Below are 23365 nucleotides of genomic sequence, written 5' to 3' on the forward strand. Positions count from 1 at the left end.
CACTGCGGTCTAAACTACATTGCGTCAGATTAAAAAAAAAAAAAAAAAAAAGTAACTTCGTTATACACAAATACATCTAAAACAAATTATTTAATTTAAGAATCATATTTTAGTTGGAATTATCTGGAAACATAAGCCCAAAGTGCTCAATGTATTGTTACAGTAAATGAAGATATGTTTGTATGTCCATTTTATATGAGATAAAATATTGTATGTTTTTGAGCTTTTTGATTAACAGAAACTGGGAGTGTCAAAGTAATGAGAATTTCATGAACCATGATTCATTTTGTGATTCCAATTTTCTACAAGTACAGTATTTTTACACAAATTGTGTTGCTACATCAATATTCTTTTTTTAAAAATACAATTTTAAAATGATTATAATTTAGTTTGGGGACAGCAAAAAAAAATATTACAAGTTTTAATGTTTTTTAAGAGGAATAAACACACAAACTTCATTATTTTACTTTTTATTGAAAAAAATCTGTCAAAGATCAAACAAGACAATTTGAATGTATTGAGAGAAAAAAAGTAGTCAGTGTGAAATATTTTTGGTCTTTGCTATATAGTCTGAAGGCAAATAAGCCATCAAATGTAAACAACACAGCACAATTCTTCTGAGCATAAAAAAAAAAAAAAATTAGTGTGTAAGCCAAGTGTAAAGACAATCCTTCTTTTAATAGCAGTGATCCAAACAGTGGATACAAATGTGTGAATTCAAAGTGTACAAAATTAACATTAAACACACAACATATAAAAGTTATCTTTCTTGTAGAAAAAATAACAATATGTGGTATCATGAAAATAATAGCAAATAAAAAAAACCTACAAAAAGTCACAGCATTGTTCTGTATCTCCTATGACTCCTCCACTAGGTGGCATTGTAATACATGTGGAGAAATGATAATCATCCTCATCATGAACTTCAGTAGCTCCTCTCAAAGTGGGCCAGAGTCTTTCATTTTCAACGATCCCGAGGTCTTCAGAGAGATGAGAGGAAGTCCTTCAGACCACCTTTCTTACCCGACTGTTTGTTTTCCAGCATAAGGATCTTCTTGAGGCGGGCGAAAGGTGACGACTTCGCACTGCTGGTCTTTGATGCAGAGCTGGTGTTTGAAGACCCTGACCTGCAGAAAGAAAGAATTGAGCAAATGGTTTAAATACATACATGTGATGCTGTGAGGACTTGTAACATATGTTCACTAAGAGTAGCTTACCTTGGTGTGCCACTTGGTGTTCTGTTCACTGCAGATTTTGGAGTCCTGTTGACTGACTGTGGAGTTCTGGGTTTGCCCGCACTTCCTGGGGTACTTCGTTTCTGTGACAGCGTAGCCAAAAACTCACGGTTCATTCCAGGTTGTCTGGACATCCTATTACAGGTGTGACACGTTGCCATCTAAGAGAACAAAGTATCTTGGTCAATTATAAAATATAATTAGAAAATATGTTTTTGTCCAAGTCAGCATGCCAAATTAATTGGCAAACACATACATATACATATTTTATAATATATATATATATATATATATATATATATATATATATATATATAAAATATATATATATATAATAATATATATATATATATATATATATATATATAAAATATATATATATATATAATATATATAATATATATATATATATATATATATATATATATATATATATATATATATATATATATATATATTGCAGCTGAGCAAATATCTGTCTTTTTTTTCCTGATGACAAAATTAGTATATAAAATGTATCATATTAAGGATAGATTAAATATAAATGCTCTACATACACAAAACACTGATGTTTTTAATACAAAAATAGAACAACAATCAAAACAAAATCTGAAGAGAAGATGTCTGACATCAGATGTACTCGTGGATCTTAAAAATTGGAATGCAAATAATACTGATATGCACAATTAATTAATTAATAGTGTTGACAGCCAAGTGTCCCACAAAAAAGTATTTCAGTCTCTCAGTTTACAAAAACAATCAAGTTGATTGCCCAATCTTTACACACTCACTGGAACCCCAAACAAAATTGCTAAATCAAATACAAGATCAACCAAATTTCTTTCTTCAACATGAATAAGTTACTAAAACAAATGTATAAAATAAACATCTTGTTTTATTTATGAGGTTATACCGTTCTTGCTTAAGTTTTATACTAGGATAGTCAGGTTTAGCAGACACTTGTGATCACTTATCTCAGGTATTTCACACATTGTATATGAACGTGAGCTCTATATACAGCAAGGTACAGGCCAAAAGTACACTGAACACATGCCCGGAGGCCATCCACACAGCCAGAAATTGCCAGAGAACAGCACTAAATTAAGCCGACCAACCCCTAACATTTCCAATCCTCTACGGACTACTCTTTAATATACTGACATACAATTTATTTTATTCAGCAAGTATCAAAATTGACAGTAAAGACATTTATATTGTTACAAAAGATTTCAGTTTCAAATAAATGCTGTTCATCGGAACTTTGCATTCATCAAAGAATCTTGAAAAGAAATGATCACAGTTTCTGACAGAAAGATTAAGCAGCACAGCTGTTTTCATTGATAATAAAAGATGTTTCAACATATAAGAATGATTTCTGAAGGATCATGTGACACTGAAACTTTACCATCACTGGAAAAAATTATATTTTAATATATTTAATAGAAAACAGTTGTTAAAATTTTAATAATATTTCAGTATTACTGTATTTTTCATCAAATAAATGCAGTTTTGGTGTAAATAAGAAACATTAAAAAAATCTTTAAGAAACCCCAAACTTTTGAACGGTAAAATACACAAGAAAACGTTTCAGTGGTTGATTCCGAAATCCTGAACATATGGTTAGATTGTTGCATTATGTAATTAAGATGTATAAATCAATCAGAAGGAACTGCACAAATGACGAAACTATTTAATTTACATCCTTCTGTGTGGAAATTGAACTCACCGACACAAAGGCTGCCATTGTTTGTTGATGTAACAGGTGGCTAAGCTGAAATGTAGATGATTTGAGATGATCCAGGCATGTATGTGAGAACAGCTATGTTTACTACAGCACCCTTCATGTCTGGAGATATAAAGAGCAGGAAGGGCCAATCAGCTGCAGCGGGGGCGGAGTCTGCCTGACTGACTCTTGACTCCGATTGGTTACTGAAGGAATGTTCTGTAGTATCCGAACAATCCTTTATGGAATTCCTCAGAAACTTGAAACAAGTTGTACAATTGTTATCAAATAATAATTCTCCTTTTAACCCTTCTGTACATTTTGTATAGCACGTCTACAGATGGTTTGTAGGAGAATTAATTAAAATCTTTTCACTAAAACTCACAGAAGTTTATTTTATCTTTTCATCTTGTGGGGCTAAATAAATACATAAAATCAATTCTTTGGCATTTGACTAAAACACTGAGCACAATAACCAAAGAAGTTTAGGAGAACATGATCAAGATTACAGCTAAAATAGAAAACACTACATACTAAGTTAGTTAACCACTGCTTTAAAAGTTGAGCGGTTTTCCATATAAAGACAGCAGACTCTTTCACATCCTTTAATCTCCATCACACAGCTCAATCCAAAAATAGACCATTCCCCATGATCAAAATCTGCCCATTAAACAGGGTCATAAACACAATGCTCAAATCAAAGATGTCTGATATAGCATGGCTGGGAATGAATCCTTGGGATAAACACTCTTAAAGAGAAAGATGGATTCAGAGGGAGATGAGAGATATGGACTTAATAGAGATGTCATTCATAACACATTTCTAATCCCTTGTTCCCAAAAGGAAAGTTCTGGGTTAAATGACTCTGCTGAAGAGGCCAGTTTAGGCTGACATGAATTTCCATGCTTTTTAAGCTAGTGGATCAGCAGAGTGGTGGTGTTCTCCAACAAAACAAGCTGGTCAACCCATATGGTTTTTCCTGAAGCCTGTAGATTAATGAATTCTTGCTGGTTAAAAGCTAGTTAAGAAGCCTGAAAGGGGACACAAACAAACAAGCAACTAAAGCACAACATAGAGTATGCATTCAAAAAAAAAAAAAAAAAAAAAACATTTTTCCAACAGAGGCAATTAAAATTACCAAAGAAGTCATACCTCAGATAGTAAAAATGAACAAAAAACAAATAAAACTCTTGGTTACCAAACCTCTTCAAAATGTTTTTAGTGTCCCACTGAAGAAAGGAAGTCATTATGAAAGCTTGTTTCTGCCACAGAATAAAAAAAGTGGCAATTGACTTTATAATTTGAGTTATAAAGTCAGAATTTTTGAGATATTACAATTGTGATATAAACTCGCAATTGAGTTATAAAACCAAACTGTGAGATATAAACTCATAATTCGGAAGAAAAAGTCAGAATTGTGAGATATAAACCTTTTTTCTCGCAATTGCAAATTTATAGTAAGACAATTCTCACTTTTTCACAATTGTGAGATATAAACTCGCAAATGTGAGTTATAAATTCGAATTTCGAGATAAACTCTCAATTCTGAAGAAAAAAGTCAGAATTGTGGAGCTATAAACATAATTGTGAGCTTTAAAGGGATAGTTCACCCAAAAATGAAAATTTGATGTTTATCTGCTTACCCCCAGAGCATCCAAGATGTAGGTGACTTTGTTTCTTCACTAGAACACAAATGATGATTTTTAACTCCAACCGTTGCTGTCTGTCAGTCAAATAATGCTAGTGGATGGGAATTTCTACAATAAGAGTAAATAAAACTTGCTTAGACAAGTCCAAATTAAACCCTGCAGCTCGTGACGACACATTGATGTCCTAAGACAAGAAACGATCGGTTTGTGCGAGAAACCGAACAGTATTTATATCATTTTTTACCTCTAATACACCACTATGTCCAACGGCATTCATCACTCGATTCGTTTGGTCTGATTGCGCTCTGACAGCAGCAGTGATGTCTCGCGCTGCCGCTGTCAGAGCGCGATCAGACCAAACGAATCGAGTGATGAATTCGGTTGGACATAGTGGTGTGTTAGAGGTAAAAAATGATATAAATACTGTTCGGTTTCTCACACAAACCGATCGTTTCGTGTCTTAAGACATCAATGTGTCGCCACGAGCCGCAGGGTTTAATTTGGATTTGTCTGTCGTGTTTTATTTACTCTTATAGTCCAAGTTCCCGCTGATTTGCATTATACCACTGACAGACGGCAACGGTTGGAGTTAAAAATCATCATTTGTGTTCTACTGAAGAAACCAAGTCACCTACATCTTGGATGCGCTGGGGCTAAGCAGATAAACATCAAATTTTCATTTTTGGGTGAACTATCCCTTTAAGTTCAAATTGTAAGAGATAAACTCACAATTAAGAGAAAAAAATCTGAATTGTGGGGCAAAAAGTAGCAATTGCCTTTTTTATATTTTAGTCTGGTGGAAACAAGATTCCGTAAGTCACTGACTATAAGAATACGTTCACAATGCGAGCCTTAATGCTCATTTATTGCTCAGATTAGACTTTTTGGTACAGCTGTTCACTTTGTTGTATTAAATGTGGCCAATATCAGATTCCAGTGTAAACAGATCATGGTCCTGGACTGTCCCGCTTGTGCAAAACAACGGTAAAAAGACGTCACGCAGCACACTGTCACATTAAAGTAAACACGGAAAGCATTAAAATTAAAGATAAAAAAACAAAGATGAGGACATGAAATAAGAGAGCAGAGTTTTTTTAATATTTAAGATACAAGCCCTCATGTTTTGCTTGACTACCTTTCACAAATGTCTTGATAACTATGTAAAATCTATTAAGTTACTCCCACGAGAGCAGAACTGTGACGAATTGCACTAGTGTGACGTTAAAATCATCAATTCCGACATGACTGTTCAGACTGAGGTCGCATTGCAAAACATCTGACCTGCAAAACATCGGACATATAGAACACATGTCCGACACACATATGTACATACAGAAGTGGCGCAAATCAGAATTGAAAAGATCAGATTTCATGTGGTTTGTGCCTTTCACAGTGTCAACAGATTTGAAAAATCAGATTTGCCTGCAGTCTGAATGTAGCCAATGTCTATTAGGCAAGATATCCCACAATGCCTCACAGACTTCTAGCATAAGTGTGTAATTATCATAAACATGTCAATGACATCATTTTTTTCTGAGGAACATTTGAAAAATATTTTGAAGAACAATGGTAACACAGAGTTCTATCAATATATGGCAGTGAGAATTCACAAGCCTTTATTAAGCATGTTTATATTGGCAAAAACTCCACAGCTCCCTTGTGTGAGACTGATGCAATCAGTCCACGGCAGCTGTCAAAAGAACGGAAACAAATAGGGAAAGCAAAACGGAGCTGGAATGACAATATAGATTAATTCAATGCAGGGTGAAGGAAGGTTCATGCGTGGAATAACAATACTGCCAGAGGTTTCTTTTACCTCTAACTCTTCCATTATGCCAAAATGAACACATGTACAGAGAGATCCAAAAGTTTGAGATCACATTTATATATATATGGATTTATATATATAATAAAAATAAAGTAAATATTTAATAACAACAACTATTGCTTTATTAAAGAACATACAGTTCTTCAAATCAAAAAGGTTAAGAGCCACTGGCCTACAATTATCAGAAATTAAATATATATAAAATGTTCTTTTATGCATTTGTTACTTTGGTTTAATATTAGCTTTTGAATTTGGTCTCAGACTTTTGAGTCATAGATAACCTATATATTATCTATAACAGATAATGAATATTAAGTATATATGTATGCAGGATGCACAAGTCTTTTCAGCACATCTACATGTTAATGTTTGTAAATGCCATAGACAAGAAGTTTAAATGAGCTTTTCACCGAGCCATCCCTCAACTTCTAAACATTTACTGACACTTTGGCTCTCTCTCACACACACACATATCAGTCCAGCAGATGGGCATTTTTTTTGTTCTATTAATAGTCCAGGCTCCTGAAATACCCTCAACCCGCCACAAGCCGGGCTAGACTGTCGGCTCTGACCTTCCCGCTGAGATTCTAGATGCCACAGCTGCCCTTGATATGCAAGCCTGGCCAAGTAATATGTGTGTGTGCTCAGCTATTGATATGTGGAGACCCATCTGCTTTCAGGGCGATCGATCTGTGGTACGCCCATCCCCCTTGACCAAACATGGAAAAGCTGCATCACTGATTCTTTCCCCCGAGGGGAAACAGGATGTCACACGCATCAAGCATAACCTGCATCAAACACAGGCTGGAAAAAGCCAAGGTTGCTGGCACAGATGCTTCCCAAATTGTTGAAAGATGCACATGCAACATCTGAGCTTTCTGTTGGAGGTATGGAAACTTTCCAACTCAAAGATGACGACAACAACAAAGGAACTGGAAATGCATGTGCAACCGCAGAGGTGAAGCTGCATACAAATCTGCATAATATCCATCCTAAATAGTAAATAGTACATAAAAAATTTAATTACTGCATGATCACAAATCATGGAATTTAAAAAAAAAAAATATTATGCTAAAGAATCTTTTTCGGCTGGACCAGTGTGTTGTGATTGGTGAACCACTTAGAGCGCGTTTCGGAAATGTCACGTCCCTTAATATAACCATGAGCTTCAACTCACTAATAATGCAACTCAACTAGACCCCACCCCCTTTTTTGTGCATGCTGTGGGCAGGAATATAAATGAGGAATATAGGCTGCGTCCGAAAACTGGAAAATGCTGCCTTCTGAGGACACATTTCAAGGTAGTAAGGCATCAAGGCACATCCGAAATCCAATGTTAGCTTCACTTCCTGTCTCGTGAGATACCTTGCTCAGATCGATTTTTGAAGGAAGCATAGATGTATCCTTAGCTGCCTTTGATATCCCACAATCCTGTGACAGTTGAGCTAGAAAAATAAAGATGGCGTCCGAAAGTTGCGTTTGCTGCTCAGTTTGTGTATAAATGTACGATTTTGACCAACATATTTCAATTTTGATATAATTTCTATCGAGAAATTACTACTGTAATAATTAAATATTTGTTTAGTTCTCACCAAAGCTCGCGCTATTTTGCTGTAGATCATTAAACTGTTACGCTGCCTCAGAAGTCTGTCCGAAATCAGTTTCGTGAGGTGCCTTCATGCACAAACGCTGCCGTACAAGTCATTCTCTTATAAGACAGCGAAGCAGCAAGACAGCTACCTAGGTTTTCGGACGCAGCCATTGTGTTATCATATATGTTCCCGGAAGAAAGCTCAAAACTACAATCAAGGCGTTTCAGGGAGTTTAAAGGATTAGTCCACTTTTAAATACACTTTTCCTGATAAATTTACTCACCCCCATGTCATCCAAGATGTTCATGTCTTTCTTTCGTCAGTCGAAAAGAAATGAAGGTTTTTGAGGAAAACATTCCAGGATTTTTCTCCTTACAGTGGATTTCAATGGCTACCAACAGATTGAAGGTCAAAATTACAGTTTCAGTGCAGTTTCAAGGGCTTTAAACGATACCAGATGAGTAATAAGGGTCTTATCTAGCGAATCGATCGGTCATTTTCGAAAAAAATACAACCGTTTATGCTTTATAAACAAAATATCGCCTTGAACGTACTTTCCGCTTCCGCATTCTTCATAACGCTTATGCTGAATGTTCTACGCCTTCCCTATTCTACTTACGGAAATAACACGGCGCCAGTTTCGTTTTTTCCGTAACTTGAATAGGGAAGGCGTAGGATATTCAGCGTAAGCGTTATGAAGAATGTGGAAGCAGAAAGTACGTTCAAGGCAATATTTTGTTTATAAAGCATAAACGGTTGTATTTTTTTCGAAAATGACTGATCAATTCGCTAGATAAGACCCTTATTACTCATCTGGTATCGTTTAAAGCCCTTGAAACTGCACTGAAACTGTAATTTTGACCTTCAACCTGTTGGTAGCCATTGAAATCCACTGTAAGGAGAATAATCCTGGAATGTTTTCCTCAAAAACCTTCATTTCTTTTCGACTGACGAAAGAAAGGCATAAACATCTTGGATGACATGGGGGTGAGCAAATTTATCAGGAAAAGTGTATTTAAAAGTGGACTAATCCTTTAACAACGGTGCTTGCTTACTGATATATAGAATAACTCCCTTTGGAGTGACTTTGTAACTTTTGAACTTTTTCATGCTCAAATAGCAACATTACACACTAAAGAAAGTTGAAAATGTAAAAAAGCATAATAGTTCCTCTTTAATGAATTTAGCTATAGATGCATACAGTATGCAATAATGGCTTCTGTGGAATCAAAAACTTTTATGGTATATGTGCCAAAAATAAATCTAAGTAAGCTTCAAGCCTCGTTTCCACCAAAATTACCTGGAACAATTTGATCCAGGAACTTTTTCGCCCCAGATCTGTTGCTGTCTGCATCCACTGCGGTCTAAATTACCGTGAAGATTAGTCCAGTGACGTAGGACTGCGCGTGACTTTCCAGTTCCTGCTGGATTTCGTCCTCCACATATAAGCTTAATAAAGCCTGAACTTCGTCGTCGGTCCAACGGTCATAATTTTTTAAACTCAATTGTTGATTCAAATAGCAAACAACTCTTACTGAACGCACCACAACAGACTTTTAAAAATGGTGGTTGAAATAAAATGCTGCGTGAACTCAAACCAATCAGCATGTTCAGCGCCCAAGTCCCACCCCCGAAAGTTCCTGAACTTTGAAAAAGTACTACCCTAGTGAGCAGGGACTTTCTGAGGGGGAAATTATTGCCCAGTACTTCATTTAGACCCTAGGTTCTGTTGTTGAAACACACCGAGTACCACCCCAAAGTCCCTAGTTTCTCGGGCAAGTTCCTGCTGTGGAAACGCAGCTTAAAAGTATGTACTCACCCATCACCACTAAAGTACATACATTATACATTTGTGTAAGCAAAATGAGATGCTCTACACCATCTTTAATGCTCAGATCCATGGTTATATTCAGTATCCATAAAGCATTTCAAAAGAGTAGAACCACTGTCCAACCACTGCTAAAAATGAACCTCTAAAGTCCACTAGTGAACTCAGATTTTACCCAAATCCACATACTGCATGTGTTTGGGAAGATGAAACAGGCATTAATCCAACTCAGGCCAACAATAAAAGAATACTTAAAATAACTTGCTAAAGACCTGGCAGAGCTGTCACAAGCAACAGCATGTCAAGCATTTCACTGCAAGAGACTGTGTGGCTCTGACCGATTTAATGTTCAAGGCAAAGAGCCCCCACTCAACGACAAATACCACAACTCAATAGGCACCATCACCTGGAATCAACTCATTTACACCCACCACAATGATTCACTCAATCAGTATTTTAAAACAATGAAAACATCTTAAAACAACTTTTTTTATTGATGCATCTGAAGTTTAAAACTTCTGAAGGTTAAAGCCACACAGAAAAAAAATCCATCAGTGTGAAGCTTAAAAACAGCTGATATTAAAGTCACCATGAAATCAAAATTGACTATTCTTATTTTTTTTTAATGGAATATTACAGTATTTATTATAAATGTTTTTTAATTCATGTGCCCTCGTAATCCCTCCCTATTGCAGCAACATCTCTTTCTCTTCTCTGATGACATGCACAATTTTACCCTAAGCTCCAAGCTTACAATGCAGGAAATAATAATAATTTTAAAATATAGACTGTAATGTTTCAAACAATGCATCTCTCTCTCTCTCTCAAGCTGTGCTGTGCACAGGAAGTGAGTTCTCACATATTTCTGAACATGGACCGCTCAGTCCACGTTTAAGGGAAAATTAAAGATTTGACACGCTATTGCAAGCCATGTGCGATTAGAATCAAAGAAGCCGTCTATTTGTAAGGGACTAATTATTGGTCAGCATGGTCATTTGCCAGTGTTGTGCCCAATTCTGACCCCCACCAGATAATTACCCCTCTAAATTCCCAGTAAAGGTGGGTTTAGGATTAGGTGTGGGTAGGGTTAGGATTAGGCAATCAGGTAGCAGATACAACGAGGGGGGTAATAATTTGTCAGGGAGTCAAAATTGGGCACATCACCGGCATTGACAAGTTAAAGGTGCCCTAGAATTAAAAATTGAATTTACCTCGGCATAGTTGAATAACAAGAGTTCAGTACATGGAAATGACATACAGTGAGTCTTAAACTCCATTGTTTCCTCCTTCTTATATAAATCTCATTTGTTTAAAAGACCTCCGAAGAACAGGCGAATCTCAACATAACACCGACTGTTACGTAACAGTCGGGGTGTACGCCCCCAATATTTGCATATGCCAGCCCATGATCAAGGCTTTACACAAGCCAGTATTAACGTCTGGATGTGCACAGCTGAATCATCAGACTAGGTAAGCAAGCAAGAACAACAGCGAAAAATGGCAGATGGAGTGATAATAACTGACATGATCCATGATAACATGATATTTTTAGTGATATTTGTAAACTGTCTTTCTAAATGTTTCGTTAGAATGTTGCTAATGTACTTTTAAATGTGGTTAAAGTTACCATTGTTTCTTACTGTATTCACGGAGACAAGAGAGCCGTCGCTATTTTCATTTTTAAACACTTGCAGTCTGTATAATTCATAAACACAACTTCATTCTTTATAAATCTCTCCAACAGTGTAGCATTAGCCGTTATCCACGGAGCACTATCAAACTCATTCAGAATCAAATGTAAACATCCAAATAAATCCTATACTCACATAATCCGATGTATGCATGCAGCACGCATGACGAACACTTTGTAAAGATCCATTGTGAGGGTTATATTAGCTGTGTGAACTTTGTTTATGCTGTTCAGGGCAAGCGCGAGCTCCGTGGGCGGAGAGCACGAGAATTTAAAGGGGCCGCAGCATGAATTGGCGCATTTCTAATTATGCCTCAAAATAGGAAGTTAAAAAAATTAATAAAAAAAAATCTATGGGGTATTTTGAGCTGAAACTTCACAGACACATTCAGGGGACACCTTAGACTTATATTACATCTTGTAAAATGAATCAATGGCACCTTTAAAGCTGTTATTGGTGTTTACAGCCCAATATTTGACTGGAAGAGTAAAAATGGCGGTTATTTCGTCAGTCACGGCTAATTAGATGTAGCATTCAGCCTGCTTTAAATCAGACACAGAGATAAAGCAGTGCAGTAAGATTACATTTATTTGAATGAATGAATTATTGCATTTATTTGCATTAATTATTGAGAGAGAGAGATGAGTGATGTGCATGTGAATTACCTGCATCTGTGCAGCTTTGAGTTTAATTCCTTCAAAAACAGCAATGTAACCTCCGCGTTGCTAAGAAATATAATGTAGCGATTCAGTAGCAAAGCTATTTCAGTAATATGCTAATATGCGGATTTGATGCTCAAGTTATATTTCTTATTATTATTATCAGTGTTGAAAACAGCTTAATATTTTAGCTGAAACCAGTGGAAACAGTGATACAATTTTTTCAAGATGTCAAAATCGTGTCAAAACTGCTAACCGTTGCTGCCTGCATAAAAGGGTTCCAAATCAGCCGTTATTGAGGTTTCATGATTTGTTAGCATGCTGTCTTATAAGGCGACTGTGTATGCAGCAACTTTTCTAATACTTTTTATAATGCTTAAAACATTTGATGGCATTAATCTAGAATGACAAATTATTCTTTATCTTAAAATAGACATGATGCTAACCTTATGTTCTATTCAATCTGGCATCATCTATTCGAAGCTGACAAACAGAGAAAGATGATCTTCCATGACCTCCACAAGAGATTATTGCCTTGAATGTTCCCTAAATGCTCTGACCCTCACAGCTAACACTGTCCTCTTTACTGTATGGTGGGAAAATAAGAGACGGTTAACATAAATGAACTGTCCTGACATTGGATCTCTATCAAGTTCTTTATTCATTTTGCCACAATCTTCACCTCCTGCAGAGAAACAAATGCCAGCAATGTGCGCAGAATCTAGCAGTCTAACGCCTGTACCACTCCACCCCCAGAACCATGAGTCTCATGCAGCAGAGAGCCATGCATCCGTGTACACCAGCACGTACACCTCCGGTGCTTTTGAGGGTTAAATACTTCTACAAATAACCACAATTTAAAAAGAAACGCCTCCAGTCACACTTCAGAAGAGCCTCAGAAAATGCGAACTTTTCCACTCTAAATCATCTTAACCGGATCTTCCTGGCTCTCAGATGAAAGTCATCTGAAGCTAAACAAATCACTATAAAAGGAACATTTCAGCATCTGATTAATGTCTTTATGCCAGATGAATGATAATTAACGTGATAGTCTGTAACCATAACTTTAAAAATAGAGATCATACTCCTCCTTGCTAAACTTCCAAACATTTTAAAGTGTTAAATCGTGCCCTACAGTCTTCTGAGAGTGCGTCAGTAGTAAAGTGCACTCATATAGGCCAAAGTCAATGGGAACTGCTTTTAAGGCCACATCAATGATCCTGTCTGTGACTCAGTGTTGACTGAAGAAGCAGACAAAAAGGTTTATTTTCAAATTAATGTTCAATTACCACAGACTATAATTTCATCTTGTCCCTCAGTTTGTTAAAAGGAAAAGAAACTGAGTTTACAATAATGCACTTACAATTGAAGCAAGAGGGCCAAAGAGTTTAAAAACAGAAATGTGATGAGAGTTGTTGTGCAGTGGACTGAACTCATGGTCAGGACAAGTTAGAGCTGTTGTCTCATGGGGAGCCCAGTTTAAGTCTGACCTGGGTCATGTCCTGATCCCGTTCCTACTTTTTCATCCATACTTCCCTTTCTCTATGCCACTATCTTATAAAATTTAAAAAGCCCCAAAAATAATATAAAATAAAATGTGTGCTATTTAGGGGTCCAAGGAAAAGGGGTCTCAGGAAAAGTTTGCTCCAGCTGCAAAACACCTTCGTACTACAACTGGTCCTTAACAATAACGCAATAGAAGGTGTGCGCTGAGGCTCCGCCTTCTTTCACGTGAAACTCTTCTCTGACTCATTTTGTTTGTCGAGTTCGTCGAGGTAAGATCTCCACAGGTGAAAACATGAACATATAGCTGCTTTATAGTAAAAAATGATGAAATGAGGCACTGACACCATTTTTGTTGTTTGATACTGTAAAGCTGCTTCCTTTTAAGTAATCTATTGAATAAAATGCCATATAAATAAACATGAAGTGACTTTACTGGAGTGCTAATTTGCAGAGCTCCTGCTAACATACCCATGTTGTTATGATCAGATGCTTTTCTTATGCTTTCTATAAAAAAATGCTTGCCGTTTTCTCATTGTTGTTGTTTATTTTGTTACTGAGAGGAATGTGTGCAGCACATACAAACCCGATTCCAAAAAAGTTGGGACACTGTACAAATTGTGAATAAAAAAGGAATGCAATAATTTACAAATCTCATAAACTTATATTTTATTCACAATAGAATATAGATAACATATCAAATGTTGAAAGTGAGACATTTTGAAATTTCATGCCAAATATTGGCTCATTTTGGATTTCATGAGAGCTACACATTCCAAAAAAGTTGGGACAGGTAGCAATAAGAGGCTGGAAAAGTTAAACGTACATATAAGGAACAGCTGGAGGACCAATTTGCAACTTATTAGGTCAATTGGCAACATGATTGGGTATAAAAAGAGCCTCTCAGAGTGGCAGTGTCTCTCAGAAGTCAAGATGGGCAGAGGATCACCAATTCCCCCAATGCTGCGGCGAAAAATAGTGGAGCAATATCAGAAAGGAGTTTCTCAGAGAAAAATTGCAAAGAGTTTGAAGTTATCATCATCTACAGTGCATAATATCATCCAAAGATTCAGAGAATCTGGAACAATCTCTGTGCGTAAGGGTCAAGGCCGGAAAAAACCATACTGGATGCCCGTGATCTTCGGGCCCTTAGATGGCACTGCATCACATACAGGAATGCTACTGTAATGGAAATCACAACATGGGCTCAGGAATACTTCCAGAAAACATTGTCGGTGAACACAATCCATCGTGCCATTCGCTGTTGCCGGCTAAAACTCTATAGGTCAAAAAAGAAGCCATATCTAAACATGATCCAGAAGCGCAGGCGTTTTCTCTGGGCCAAGGCTCATTTAAAATGGACTGTGGCAAAGTGGAAAACTGTTCTGTGGTCAGGCGAATCAAAATTTGAAGTTCTTTTTGGAAAACTGGGACGCCATGTCATCTGGACTAAAGAGGACAAGGACAACCCAAGTTATCAGCGCTCCGTTCAGAAGCCTGCATCTCTGATGGTATGGGGTTGCATGAGTTCATGTGGAAAGGCACCATCAATGCTGAAAGGTATATCCAAGTTCTAGAACAACATATGCTCCCATCCAGACGTCGTCTCTTTCAGGGAAGACCCTGCATTTTCCAACATGACAATGCCAGACCACATTCTGCATCAATTACAACATCATGGCTGCGTAGAAGAAGGATCCGTGTACTGAAATGGCCAGCCTGCAGTCCAGATCTTACGCCCATAGAAAACATTTGGCGCATCATAAAGAGGAAGATGCGACAAAGAAGACCTAAGACAGTTGAGCAACTAGAAGCCTGTATTAGACAAGAATGGGACAACATTCCTATTCCTAAACTTGAGCAACTTGTCTCCTCAGTCCCCAGACGTTTGCAGACTGTTATAAAAAGAAGAGGGGATGCCACACAGTAGTAAACATGGTCTTGTCCCAACTTTTTTGAGATGTGTTGATGCCATGAAATTTAAAATCAACTTATTTTTCCCTTAAAATTATACATTTTCTCAGTTTAAACATTTGATATGTCATCTATGTTGTATTCTGAATAAAATATTGAAATTTGAAACTTCCACATCATTGCATTCTGTTTTTATTCACAATTTGTACAGTGTCCCAACTTCTTTGGAATTGGGTTTGTATTTACATATTCATCTAAACGCCGCTCTCAGCAGTGTAGAAAGCATCAGATGTTCGAGAACAGTATATTGCTGCTCATGTATTTCAAACTTTGTTTTACCTCTAAAGAAGAACGAAAAAGAACTTCGCAGTGAGCATATCAGGGCCTAGGGCTAAAAAAAAAAATTTATATCTCCGATTTCATTTCCGCCAAAATTTTCTGCCATTTACAATTTTCCTAAAAACCTACTTTTAGACTTACAAATAAGTATAAGTGCATATACTACCATTCAAAAGTTTAGAGTCTGTAAGATATTTTAATGTTGTTGAAAAATGTCTCATGCTCACCAAGGCTGTATTTATTTGATCAAAATTACAGAAAAAAACAGTAATAATGTGAAATTATTACAATTTAAAATAACCATTTTAATATATTTCAAAATGAAGTTTATTTCTTATGATGGCAAAGCTGAATTTTCAGCATTCATTACTCCAGTCTTCAGTGTCACATGATCGAAGGATCAATTTAATGGACCCTTTATGACTGAAAGTATTCATTTCTTTAAAAAAAAAAAAGTCTTACTGACCCCAATCTTTTGAACAGTGGTGAACATACATATGGCAACATGGTGTTTGTTCTTTCTGGTTTATATCCATCCATCTAATCTGATCTCAAGTACCTGCTCTTAAGACACTCAGGAAAGGGCAGAAAGGGCCAGAAATTGTGACAGCAAATAAACTGAACTGAAGAGGACATAAAACAGGTGGACTTGACCTCACCAGAGCATTGGAGGCCCTTTTAAACTTTTGGAGGACTACAGTCTGTTCTGCGGTGAGTCTCTTTCCTGCCGACTCCCTCTTCAGAAGTTTTCTAATCCTCGCCGTGGGCTTCCGCTTGGGTCGCAGACGCACGTGATGATTGCCCAGTTGTTGCCACTGGAAACAGAACGGGCAGATCATGCTCTTCGCAATGACAGGGGCTGGAATGGCGGGAGAAATATAGATGAGGTTTTTGGCATGGCAACTGGTTAAAATAAAACAGGTGATGCTATGCTCTATTCTGAGGACAGTTTGGCATTTTGGACTTTGGAAAATAGATTTTCCAATATGTGGTCATCCTAGCCCTCTGTCGGGCCATCTTTGAGGTCTGTGAAGGCCGTAGAGATGGATTCAAGTTTTACATCAGGAAATGTGGTTGGACTTACTGGGTTTAACTTGGGATACCGTTCCTTTTCAAAACCAACTTTCTGTTCTGTTGCCTACAAGGTCTTATATAGACTTTGGGACTATATTAAAAGCTCTTTACAATGACATACAAGTCTATTAATATAAATAACAAAGCCATAACTTACCCTTGCTCTGAATCTGATGTATACGCCTGTAATAAAAAAAGCAGTAAGAGTTAGTCTTTAAATCTCAGACTTTAAAAGAGTTAGACTCGAATATAGCAGCTTATGAATAATTTATGAGCTTGGCAGAGGTCTTGCACCCAGTCCAGTTTGTTTATATCTTATAGAGCTTATTCGGCAGAGAAGGAAACGTGCAGCCATCTAGATTTTGAGTTTGAACTTCCGTATTTGCGGTAGCTATGTTTATTTCTATGGCTTTGCTGGTAAAGTGGATTTACGTATTATTGTAGAGTATAAAGTAGGGCTGTCAAGGGATTAAATTTTTTTATCTAATTAATTACATGATGTGGCGATTAATTAATCTAATTAATAGCAATTTAATCGCACATCAAGTTTGGTTGAGAAATTAACCCCAAAAGATAATTTTAAGTCAACGAGTTTTCTTCATTCATTCAGAAGTGAAGTAATTGGTTCAGGCTTGTTGGACTTGAAGCTACACACAATGATCGTGTATATTAAAGTAGACATCAGATAGCTCAGTTTGCTTTTGAATCGCTCGATTGGTCTGTGTAGCGCTGCTTCAAGTCCAACAAGTCTTTTATGAATGGTCTGCTGAATCATTGGCTTCACTCAGTTCTTTCAGCTTCATTGGCGAAATTGAACAAAACAGACAATATTGTCTAAAAGGTGCCATCAAATGAAAAATTGAATTTACCTCGGCATAGGTGAATAACAAGAGTTCAGTACATGGAAATGACATACAGTGAGTCTCAAACTCCATTGTTTCCTCCTTCTTATGTAAATCTCATTAGTTTAAAAGACCTCAGAAAAACAGGCGAATCTCAACATAACACCGACTGTTACGTAACAGTCGGGATCATTAATATGTACGCCCCCAATATTTGCATATGTCAGCTCATGTTCAAGCATTAGACAAGGGCAGGACGTCTGGATCTGTGCACAGCTGAATCATCAGACTAGGTAAGCAAGCAAGGACAATAGCAAAAAATGGCAGATGGAGCAATAATAACTGACATGATCCATGATATCATGATACTTTTAGTGATATTTTTAAATGGTCTTTCTAAATGTTTCGTTAGCATGTTGCTAATGTACTGTTAAATGTGGTTAAAGTTACTATCATTTATTACTATATTCACGGAGACAAGAGAGTCGTCACTATTTTCATTTTTAAACACTTGCAGTCTATATAATGTATAAACACAACTTCATTCTTTATAAATCTCTCCAACAGTGTGTAATGTTAACTTTAGCCACGGAGCATAGCCTCAAACTCATTCAGAATCAAATGTAAACATCCAAATAAATACTATACTCACAGGAATCGATGCATGCATGCAGCATAAATGACGAACACTTTGTAAAGATCCATTTTGAGGGTTATATTAGCTGTGTAAACTTTGTTTATGCTGGCTATGGCAGTCGAGAGATCGGGGGCGGGGGAGCGCAAGATTTAAAGGAGCCACGCACTGAATCGGTGCATATATAATTATGGCTCAAAATAGGCAGTTAAAAAAATTAATTAAAAAAAATCTATGGGGTATTTTGAGCTGAAACTTCACAGACACGTTCAGGGGACACCTTAGACTTATATTACATCTTGTTAAACTGGTTCTAGGGCACCTTAAAATAACACAATATTAACTTCTTATTTACTGAACTGTTGTATACAATCGGTAACCCATTGCATTTGCACTCATATTTGGGACAAAAACAGCACTTGTGTAATATTGCACTCGTTACTCGTGTGATATTGCTTAACTCATTTGATCTAAATATGAGACGAAAACTCAAACGGGCACTTTTGCCCCAATCTCTTTAATTTTAGGGACTTTCTCATTGCATTCTATAGGCTCCATTGTTGTCCTGCATCATATTCATCATCAGTCATCTGTATGAAATGTCAGATGACCTACGTAGGTATGGGGTGGCAGCGTTTCCATTGGGCTACTTTAACACTGTTGCTATGGGTTGATTTTTATGTCCGCGGGTTGAAGCGACCCCAAATAACATGATATTTAGCCCCTTGAATGCTAATTGTACCAGGGAAAACACGCCAAAAACGTGAATTTTACCCCCCGGAACACACTGACTACCCAATGTTGCTGTCTGGTACGTTTAATATCCCATCAAATATGTATTTTCAGGAAAGCACACTAAGAATTACAATGTGAATCTGTAAAACTCATATACTGAGGTCAAGGTCAGGGTTGCCAGGTTTTCACAACAAAACTAGCCCAATCGCGTTTCAGCAGGGGTAAAATCTGCATTTTTTTGGCGGGGTTCCCTGGTAAAATTCACATTCCAGGAAATAAATATCAAGTTTTTTGGGGTCACTTCAACCCTCGGCAACAGTATTAAAGAAGCCCAATTCCACCGGAAAACAGCAGACTTGGAAACACTGGTCAAGGCGCTGTACACACATGCTATCAGTGGCCTGAACTCATGACCATGACTTCCCCAGGGACTTTAATTTCCCCCAAGACTTTGTGAGTATGCACCCTATTTTTGGCCATGGTGCTGTTCTTCCTACCTCCTATATCTAAGCTCCATAATCCTTTCTAAAATTAGTTCACATTGCTAAAAGCTGCCTGTTGTTATTGTGTGGCACGTGCACGTTAAGTCCACTGCAACATCCACTGTGACTGTCCCATCCGCAACAGTTTGTAATGCAAAGCGGATGTTTCACAGCATGCCACAGAGCCGGGGCAGACCTCTTGTTCCCAAAGAGAGCAGATAGAGCTGTTATTGGGGGTAGTGATGAAGTGTGAGGGAAATAATTCCAGCCTGCCATGAAATCTGATAAATGTCCTCCATACAAATTTAGAAACAGAGAAAAATTAATTTGTGTCACAAACATTCTCTGTCGATTGTGTCCAGGCTTAAATGGATTTTATTTTTCTCCATTTATTTTATATTTCCCCTACTCTTTTTACAAAATGGATTCTTAATGGATTAATTTTTGGTTTGTTTGTTACATTGATTGTTTGTTTCATTTTATTATTTAATTTCTTTATGTGCTTTTTTGACTGAAAGTTGTACATGTTCAGAATTGGAAACATCCACCCAGCACTTAAGCTATTGTTTTTGTTTTTGTTTTTTTTTAGCTTTTCTGACATTTTCTGAGAAGTATTTATTTGCTTATTTATTGTTTTGTTTTGTTAAATTGCATTAAAGCTTGTTTATTTTAAATTATTTAAGTTTTTTTTTTACTGTAGGAACAAAACAAACACTCCTTTTATTTGTGCTTTCTTTTAAGTTTGTTTGACTTTATTATTTATTTTATTTATTTCTATTATTTTGTTGAATTTTAAAGTTTTTCTGAGAAAAAAATATATTTATTTTTGTTTTATTTCATTTTGTTTAATTGCATTAAAGCCTGTTTATTTCCAAAATGTTTTGTTTAATTTTAATTATTTGTCTTTTGACTAAAAAAAACACACACAAAGCACTAGTACTTTATTTGTTTTATTATGATTATTATTATTATTTCAGAGTTTGATTTTACTATTTTCATTCTTTTATTTATATATATATATATATATATATATATATATGTGTGTGTGTGTGTGTGTGCATGTAATGCTTTTTGGATTACAAAAATCAGACTTCTTCCCTGTGGTAATCTAATTAAAACAATTTACCTATTAATAATGCAGCTTCTTTTAAGTGCTCTCAGAACCAAGATAAAGAACCTTTACAATTAATTTTCTATGTACTGTCTCAGCACGATTTTATCACAATGACTAAACTCCATTCTAGCTAAATCTCCTTTGATAAAAATCAAGAAAGATAATAATGCCCCCATTACAGTCCACTGATAACTCTAGCAGACACAACAGCTTATCCATATCGACAAACCTGGCAGCAAAAGGTCATGCCTTACGAAGATACCTGTGAACCCGTGAACCTTACATTCAAGAGGGCTTAACTTAAGTGGTTTATAAATAAGAAACATATCTCATGGCACGCGCACTTTCAGACAACTGATTCCAGTAACTTACGTACATGCACGTCGTGAGTCAGTGCAGATGTACCCTGAACACGCCGAGCACAACAAGCCGACTAACACCCAAAACATGCAGTGCGCTGACCCTGAACATGGGCTTGGGACACAGTTAATCTAAGAAAAACATGCCACAACCCAAGGCTAAGCGTGATTTATCTTCACTCACTCTGCTGTGAGAACACAGTCAGTACTAGCCAATAAACCAAGTGATTCATAGCAGCATGAGAACTTTTAAACAAAGCAAAAATTATGTCTTTTCACCATAACTTTCCTAGCTTCTATGACACAGAAGCTGCTCTGAACAGGTTCAAAATAAAGGAATCTATATTGATGACACCATTATTTACACTTATTATAAGTGAAACAGTAATGCTTTTCAAGATGAAGGTTTATTTGATTGTTAGACTAAAACACAGTAAAAGAATTTGATCCACAAAAGAGGTTCCAATCATATATGTGGTGGTTAATCAATATGATGGTTAATCCATCCACTTTCAATATTAAAGGAACAAGTGTTTAATGATGCTACACATGGGATTAACCTAACACACCGAACAAAAACTCACTGTTCAGCTGATGAGATTTGAATGCACATGTTTATTTCATCACCTTGATGGTGCATTTTTCTGCTATTATATCCACAAATATGTAAATAAGATGACTAAGGCTGCACTTGTGCTCTTGTCACTAAAACATTTACACTTCAAATATCTGAGCTAACCACAAGGTTTACTGAAAATTTACTTTAAAAAGCAACTATAAATCTCTATATATTATATACAAAACTATAAATATGGAGTCATTCTTTATTCTGTAAAGAACAACATTCAACAATGGCATTAATGCAACTATTCAACAGGAAATAACGGGTTCACACTCACATGTACTGCAATTTTTTGTTCATGCACTGTCTGCATAAATTGTGCTTTTAAGCAGCAACCATTTATTCTCAAGTTAGGAAAGTGTATCATTTAGGTTTAACAATTAGACATACATTTCAATTACCATTAAGATAGCAAAACAATGTTGCATGCATAATAATTAATAAATTAAATTTAATTAATTAATTAAAAAGCAAGAATGATTTATATTGCTATTATGTTACTGTCATTGAAACGATTGATTATGTATATTATTTTTCATTGCTTCAATATTTATTGACAAAAAAACATTTCTGCTTATTAGTTATTTGACATGAAAATAATCGTTAATGTAATGGTAAAAACTAATATCTCTAAATGTCTTCAAATGTAACAAAGTGCATTATGAAGTGTTAACGAGGAGTAGCCTGCCATCTACTGGTGACTTCATGACATTACAGCAGAAAGCATGGCGAGAAGCATGTACAGTACAGCATGTTCAAAGACCAGACATCTCATTAGGCGTATAATTACGAACAGTTAATTAAAACCGAACTTACATGAGAAACTTACATACTACTTACATGAGAAAGCGCGACTGTTCTGGGCAAATGTCTTTGTAAAGAAGAGAAGCCTGTAATAGAAACTTAAAACCGAGATTGCTTTTACCGCCAAACATTTTGATAACAGCCCAACGTTCAAACCTACAACAAATGCTGTCTTATTAGATAATTGTGGTGTTTAGTAAAAGAACGGAGGAAAAATTTTGTTTTCTCAGTCCAGCGTGACTACAGGAAACACCCGAGTCTTTACTTTAAAATTACCCACAATGCCGCAATGCGGGCGAGGAATTATGGGAGTGTGAGTTTTTTTAGCGACGCGTACTGTGCGCTAGTGACCTGTTATTGACTGCTCCAATAAAGCCATAATAATAATTACAACAACAACATACAGTGTCCTTTACTTACACTGTAGCTATTGCAAAGGGAGTGTATTTAACTGACATCAACAACACTATCGTTTTAGTGAGTGTTCATCGTGTACATGACGTTATTTTTCTACTGCAACTAACTATATTACTACTAACAAATGCGGGGTGAGCGCGTGAGGGGTGCTTATGCAGTTTGTGCCATTTGTCTGCCTGTTGCTAATACACAAAGCTACAATAGTGCAATTTAATTCTGCAAAACTTGAGAATATATAATAGCAGCAGAGATTACAGGGACGTATCAAGGTCAAGATATATAATAATAATAATAATAATAGGCTACTAATAATAAATTATT

The 23365-nt window shown here is 36.3% G+C and overlaps 1 protein-coding gene across 1 annotated transcript; it reads right to left on the reverse strand.

Annotated features, from left to right (window-relative positions):
* Positions 1-454: 454 nt before the first annotated feature.
* On the reverse strand, positions 455-22938 carry lg9h18orf21 (linkage group 9 C18orf21 homolog). The gene is made up of 5 exons (XM_048201419.1): positions 22664-22938; positions 17193-17218; positions 16621-16820; positions 1218-1396; positions 455-1127 (listed from the first exon to the last, which is right to left on the reverse strand). The coding sequence occupies exons 1-5, from the start codon at positions 22756-22758 to the stop codon at positions 983-985; spliced, it is 645 nt and encodes a 214-aa protein (XP_048057376.1). The 5' UTR covers positions 22759-22938; the 3' UTR covers positions 455-982.
* Between the last annotated feature and the right edge of the window lie 427 nt (positions 22939-23365).

Source organism: Megalobrama amblycephala, linkage group LG9, assembly GCF_018812025.1.
Source record: "Megalobrama amblycephala isolate DHTTF-2021 linkage group LG9, ASM1881202v1, whole genome shotgun sequence".
In the NCBI taxonomy this organism is placed as follows: Eukaryota; Metazoa; Chordata; class Actinopteri; order Cypriniformes; family Xenocyprididae; genus Megalobrama; species Megalobrama amblycephala.

Excerpts from the sequence above, each read along its gene's own strand:
- lg9h18orf21 (XM_048201419.1), bottom strand. The coding sequence starts at position 22,758 with ATGTTTGGCGGTAAAAGCAATCTCGGTTTTAAGTTTCTATTACAGGCT. Across the intron at positions 17,219-22,663 it reads GAACAGTCGCGCTTTCTCAT|GCGTATACATCAGATTCAGA; the intron begins GTAAGTAGTATG and ends TTTTTATTACAG. Across the intron at positions 16,821-17,192 it reads ACATCAGATTCAGAGCAAGG|CCCCTGTCATTGCGAAGAGC; the intron begins GTAAGTTATGGC and ends CCGCCATTCCAG.